We start from the raw sequence: 6,061 nt of genomic DNA on the forward strand, positions 1-6,061 counted from the left end.
AAAGCTGTTGGGATAATTGACTTTGCTTAGCGGCAGGCAGAGTAAGAGTCATTCCCTTTATCCTTATTCTGTTCAGTTTGAAGAGCTTGCATAAGACGCCTTTACGGCTTTCACTCGCCTTTCGCACATTGCACATTAGCTGTGTGTGTGTGTCTGTGTGTGTGTGTTGACCCCATTTGGGAGCATAAAATAATTAAACTTAATTGACAGTTTTTGGCACCACCTTTGTCCCAGTGTGTATGCGAGTATCCTTTAATCTAATGAGCTTAACTTTGACAGCAAGTGCTTGCTTAGCTTTTGGTATAGTTGTGCTTTAATTTGTTTCTTTTTAAGCCACTGTCAACTGGGTCATTTTAATTTTTATTATGCGCTATAATAAAACAATTCCCATGCAATAATTTAGCAATTTTTCTTTTTTTTTTAAATTAAATTAGAGGCAAAGTTGTGACAGCTTAAAGATTTTAGTAAATGGTCAAGGGGAAAGTATGGAAAACTAATGAGTGATAGATAAAAAATTGAATATACCAATTTTAATGCAGAACCAAATGTGCAAAAAATTGTCAATAATGGAAAATGAATAATTAACTTCATTTTTGTTCTTTTTAAATTTCTCTTATACTTCGTTTATTTTTTTGAATGTTTACAGTAAGCTTTGCTTTTTGTTGAATTATTTGTATTTTTTAACTCATTCGAAGCCCAGCAACTATTTCAATTTCGATACTTTTCAAATTATTTAACATAAATTTCTAGCAGATAAACAATTCTTTCTTCTTGACCATCATGAGAATCTATCCAAATGCAGATGTTTGGTTCTATGTGGATAAACCCGGCTGCTGGGGCAGCTATCAAAAGTATGGACCGCATCACAGTTGGAAACTGCCCGGCAAGGAGTTTACGCCCAAGTACATGTACTACTGGCGTGATACCGAAGGCCACAAAATGCGTGATGTAAAACGCAAGGATCTGTACTTTGACAACTGGCCCAAGTCAAGAATTCGACCACAGGCCTGCCTGGGCATGCTATATGCAACTGGTTATCGCTTCATAAAGCTCAGCATGGCACCACCAGCTGGATTTAAGTGTGCACCACTTCCAGTTAATTTGGCTACCGCTAAACACGTTAAAGGTAGGTTAACTCATTACCAAATGTTCGATTGACTTTGACTGCACTTTTAATTATTGTTTTGAAATTATAGCCAATCTAAAGAAAATGAAGAAAAAGGAAAAGCAGGCACAAAAAAAGGCTAAAAAGGAAGCGGCAGAAAAGAAAAAAGCTGCGTTAGCGCATAAGAATAGAGGAGCTCCACGAGGAAGAAATTAGAAAATTTGGCAAAGCATCTGATAAATTGAATTAATGAATGTAGATTATAGATTGTTAATAATATAAACGTGAAATAACCAAGGCAGCAAACCTCCAAAATTTTGTTAATGGTTCGGTTCGGCGGCTCGAACCATAGAGCAAGACATCGGTTTGGTTCGCGAGTTGGTTTATATACCCCCTGAACCCAAGGTTTGGATTCGAACCTTGGTTCAATTTCATACAAAAAATATTTGTATTGTTATACATTTTTCTCTACATTTTGAACTTATTAAATTTTTTTTTTTTAAGAAATTAATTTTTGATGATAATATAAATTTATTTGAAATATTGAATATGACTTATTTTAATCCGAAGTCTCAAATAATTGCGTTATATTAGAAAACCATAAAATTTATGTAATTATTTTTTTTCTAACCGAACCTTTTATTTTAGAAAGCGGTTCGGCTTAGGTTCGGGCTCGCAAAGTAAATAATTTGAAGGGCTCAGTTCATGATCCGGTTCAGGCTGCTTAAAAACCCCAACCGAACCGTTTCTACGAGGTTCGGTTCAGAACCGGTTTGCAGCGTTGGAATTAACATCAAAAATTCGCAAATTATTTTATGATATAATTGTTTGCAAATGAATCCAATTAAAGTTCATTTTTAATTGATGATCGAATAATATTTTTATGTAATTATATGTATTATTAAACATACTTTACTAGACAATGCCAAAAAAAAATCAAACAAAATATATTCGAGATGGAAAATGCAGAAAACAACACAGATTTGATTTATTTTTTATAATTCTTAAATTTCAGCTTTATTTTTCATTTTTCAGCTTCCCATTACAAACGGAGATGACTCGTTTATTGAAACAATTTATGAAACATTTATATTTAAAAGTATTGAGATGAGTGATTTACTCATATCCTTTAAAGTTTAAACACATTACGCATAACTACCACCACACAAAAGCCTACTTCGGTGCAGCTCATAAGACAACAATAATTTGGTTACACCATACAAAAGTACATATTGACCGTATATTACATGTGTGTGCATATATACACGTATATGTACACGTATATGGGTAGATTTATCTGTGTACATACATATGTATTTGCTGATTTTCATTGGCCGCATAATTAGCGTAGCCAAGCGCACTGATTAACTTGCATTCAACGATTTTCAATTGAATTTTGCAGTTCGTTGATTCGAGCCAAAAAAAAAAAAAGAAATGTTGAAAAGAAAAAAAGTATATGTACTATATATATATATAAAGAGAACATGCAGCGAAAAACACGCAACTGCATTGCAATTGCAATCATCATAGGATCTGACGTGGGTGGAGCGACATGAGGAGAGATATGGCAGATAGCGGGATAGGTTAATAAAAATACAAAGCGGTATAAGAACGAAGTGAAAAATATGCAGTCGTGTAAATGATGAATGTGAAATGTGCCATTAATTAATTCGATTAAATGCTGCAATTCAGGCAATCAGCCAAAATGGTAGCAGGAGGCAACACAGAACAACAGAAAAACAGGAAAACAAGGAGACAGGACACAGTTAAGAGTCAGTCAATCAATAAAGTGCCCACAAATTGATGGAAAGAAGCATGTAACTGGATGCTCACAATGATATAAGTCGTAATTAGTGACTAATTAATTTGAAATTCAATAATATAATATCTGCTAGATACAAGATACTTTTTCACTTTTTTTTTCTTCATAAATTAGCATAATAGCATTCATTTATATTTCTCCCTCTTAACTTGACAGCTCATTAAATTTCAAATAAATTTTCTAGACAATTTTATTGTGTTCTGCTTGGCACGGAATAACGCACAACTCAACAAAAAAAAAAAACAGACAGTATTTGAATTTTTGTGCATATCTTTAAAATTTCCAGCTCTTCACAGATATACGAACAAAAAAAATATTCAAAATGAAGGAGAAAAAAACGTGTTCCGATGACCAGCAAAATTTCGTTGCAACTCGCATGAGTTTACCTCTATTTATGTTGTCGCGTGAGTTACTTTGTTCAATAATTCCCATTAGCTAGATAACTGAGAGGCTTTTCAGGTAATCGTATACGCGAGGATCATTTGGATAGCGTTCAAAAGCAGTTCAAGTTGGCCGGAACACATTATAATCTCCGCTGTCAAAAAGGTACATTCGTAGTTTATAGAATTTGACTAAATTTATGAAAATTATATAATTTTGTTCAGAAAACCGTGGAGAGGAATTCAGCGCAGGAACTTATGAGCATTATAAGCATGTCACGGGCTTTGAGAAGTTACCGGATTATCCGTATCCGGAGAAACGTCCATTAAAATGCGACCGATCGCTGTCTACTTGGCGTAGCTACCAACAGGCTCCAAATCGTTATGGTGTGCTTCCAGTACCGTACAAGAATCGAATGGGATCCAAGGGCTCAGTATTTTCGAAAATGCACACCAACAAGAGTCGCGTATCAATAAAATCACCTCCATCACAATTCTATGAGGTGCCATCGGATATCGAGCGACTTTTCAAGCCGGAAAACCAGCAGAAAGGCATCTTTCTATCAAGTAAGGCATTATTATTGAAACTGAATCTAAATTGTATTGTCTCTGTCCTTGACAGATGCTCGTGATCATCGTCCCAGTTCGCGCTTAATGGTATCGGATTTGTCCACCTGTTGGCACAATCCAAAAGATCCTGGTCCAACCGATACTTATACCAATATTTACGAGATCAATGCCAGAATGACGCCGGTTGTGAAGACAATACCTGATAATCCGCACTTGTTTTTGCCGCTATCGTGTGTGCCCACAAAGCGAAATGAGATGGTACGACGTAATGCTAGCTTCGAACCGGGTCCTGGACGCTATGACATACGATATCCGAATGTCTGTCCCTGCGAGAAGGGCAAGAGGACAATGCCGATGCTGACGGTGATGATTGAGAAACAAAAGCGCTTCAAGTTCCGACGTTTGCCCTATATTCGGATCAATTCCCGAAAATATTGTGAGCCAGACTGGCAACATGTCATTGGCCATGGACACAGGCATATATTTCAGATGGGCAAACATGATTTGCCAATGCCGCAAATCAAAAAGCAAGTCGTCAAAGGCAAAAAGGCCGAGAAGCAGCTAAAAATGTTTGCCGATGGCAAATACCTCAATATGTTGGTCAATCCAAAACATTTTACCATCTCATTTCGAGACTTTCCAGTGCCGCCGTATGTGCCACGTATTGTCTACAATTGTGTGGCGAAGCGAGTTGCCCGCAAGCAATTGCGAAACAATAAGAAAATTGCCTTTTTGAGTGGTCAGGAGCGCTGGAAGGATGGAACACGTCCACTTCAGTTGACCCAACGTCAGCTGGAGGCTATTAAGGAGCGACTGCCCATGGAACGACGTCTCTGCGATTATCCATTGGTACTCAGGGAGTCGAAAATCATCAGTCGACTTCATCATGTACCGGAACATATGAGAAATACGTATATGCCGAAGCTGCGTAAGCGTCTTTTTAAATTTCTGCCCATACCGGGTGCTCGGGTGCTGGTCACTGATAGTGATATACGGCCGGACTTGCACTTTGATCGAGAGAATCCGACGGGCATGTATAACCGTAAGCTGGACGAGACGCAGTTCTATCGTGACACTGTGCTACTTGAAATGCAACAGGGTTTGGACAAAAAATCCGAAGTTCCAGACGAGAAAACCAATTTGGAGGCGACGATTAGTGCTACGGGCTCGGCATTCTCGCGGCAAAGCAATCCATCCATGATGAGGCAATCGGTCAGTAGAGCGTCACTCAAACGCAGCATCAGCAAGGGCAACGTCATGTTGCTCAATCCCAGCGAGACCCGTGCCAGAGAACTGAAATCTGAGGCAGCTGCTGAAATGGCCGCTGTTGCAGCCGCTGAGGTTGCTGCCGAGGTAGCTGCTGATTAAATCACACTTCACATGCTTTTCACCACAATTACAATTTTTTAGATGCAACGAAAAGAAAAGAAATGAAATGAAAGAATGAAGGAATGAAAGAATGAAAGATCACACACGTGCCACGTTTACATAGTTTATGATTTATGCGCCATGCTCCAGTAAATTGTGAAGCCACCAAGCTGGGAGCGAGCAGCAGAAAGTAACTTTTGACCATTAAATAAATAACTTTTCAGTCTCTGCTTCCGTACATTTCAATGTGACTGAGAATGTGTGTGTGTGTGTGTGTGTCCTAAAATGGCCAAAACCGGCAGCCAGCACGAAATAATTAAGTTTTCCAACGTTTTGCGGAATCTGTGCCGGGTCCGGGCTGCTCTTCTTATTGCTCCCCCCCTCCCTGTTCCTGCTCCTGCTGTTCCTGGTGCTTCTTCATCTTCTGTCTACGTGTGGCCCGCTACATGTGGCCATTAAAATTACGAGCATATCTCATATCTCCTTGCTTAGATTGTAAAACATAATCTGTTATCAATTATTTTAGCTGCGTGCCTTTGCCTTCTAAAGCCTGGTGGTTAGAGGATTGTGGCAGATAGGCGGTGACCGAGTCAGAAACTAGCAAAAAGAGCTCACGTTGCATTTGGCAAGGCTAGAAGAAAACTTTCCACATATTTATGACTTAGTCCAAATTTTGGCATGTAAGCAATTTCATTTGCTGCGCCTCAGTTTATGCTCCTAGCTCATCAAAATCGGGCATCCTAATCGATTTTACACTCTTTACCAAGTGCGTGAGTGAATGAATGAATCAGTTGTGCGAGTGCTGTACTTAATTGA

The 6,061-nt window shown here is 38.6% G+C and overlaps 2 protein-coding genes across 2 annotated transcripts; both read left to right on the plus strand.

The window, feature by feature from the left end:
• Window positions 1-731: 731 nt before the first annotated feature.
• On the plus strand, window positions 732-1,342 carry LOC117784207. Its single transcript, XM_034621874.1, has 2 exons — window positions 732-1,126; window positions 1,197-1,342. Exons 1-2 carry the CDS (start codon window positions 781-783, stop codon window positions 1,319-1,321), a joined length of 471 nt encoding a protein of 156 aa, XP_034477765.1. The 5' UTR covers window positions 732-780; the 3' UTR covers window positions 1,322-1,342.
• A 1,727-nt stretch (window positions 1,343-3,069) lies between these two features.
• Window positions 3,070-5,491, plus strand: LOC117783726. The gene is made up of 4 exons (XM_034621260.1): window positions 3,070-3,331; window positions 3,387-3,473; window positions 3,533-3,874; window positions 3,930-5,491. Exons 1-4 carry the CDS (start codon window positions 3,250-3,252, stop codon window positions 5,243-5,245), a joined length of 1,827 nt encoding a protein of 608 aa, XP_034477151.1. The 5' UTR covers window positions 3,070-3,249; the 3' UTR covers window positions 5,246-5,491.
• The last annotated feature ends 570 nt before the right edge of the window (window positions 5,492-6,061 follow it).

Source organism: Drosophila innubila, assembly GCF_004354385.1.
Source record: "Drosophila innubila isolate TH190305 chromosome 2R unlocalized genomic scaffold, UK_Dinn_1.0 1_C_2R, whole genome shotgun sequence".
Taxonomy (NCBI): Eukaryota; Metazoa; Arthropoda; class Insecta; order Diptera; family Drosophilidae; genus Drosophila; species Drosophila innubila.

What these genes read in the sequence shown, in the direction of transcription:
- LOC117783726 (XM_034621260.1), top strand. Translation starts at nt 3,250, where the DNA reads ATGAAGGAGAAAAAAACGTGTTCCGATGACCAGCAAAATTTCGTTGCA. An exon ending in TAATCTCCGCTGTCAAAAAG is followed by an intron (nt 3,474 to 3,532) that starts GTACATTCGTAG and finishes AATTTTGTTCAG; the next exon opens with AAAACCGTGGAGAGGAATTC. An exon ending in GAAAGGCATCTTTCTATCAA is followed by an intron (nt 3,875 to 3,929) that starts GTAAGGCATTAT and finishes TGTCCTTGACAG; the next exon opens with ATGCTCGTGATCATCGTCCC.
- LOC117784207 (XM_034621874.1), top strand. Translation starts at nt 781, where the DNA reads ATGAGAATCTATCCAAATGCAGATGTTTGGTTCTATGTGGATAAACCC. An exon ending in TACCGCTAAACACGTTAAAG is followed by an intron (nt 1,127 to 1,196) that starts GTAGGTTAACTC and finishes TTGAAATTATAG; the next exon opens with CCAATCTAAAGAAAATGAAG.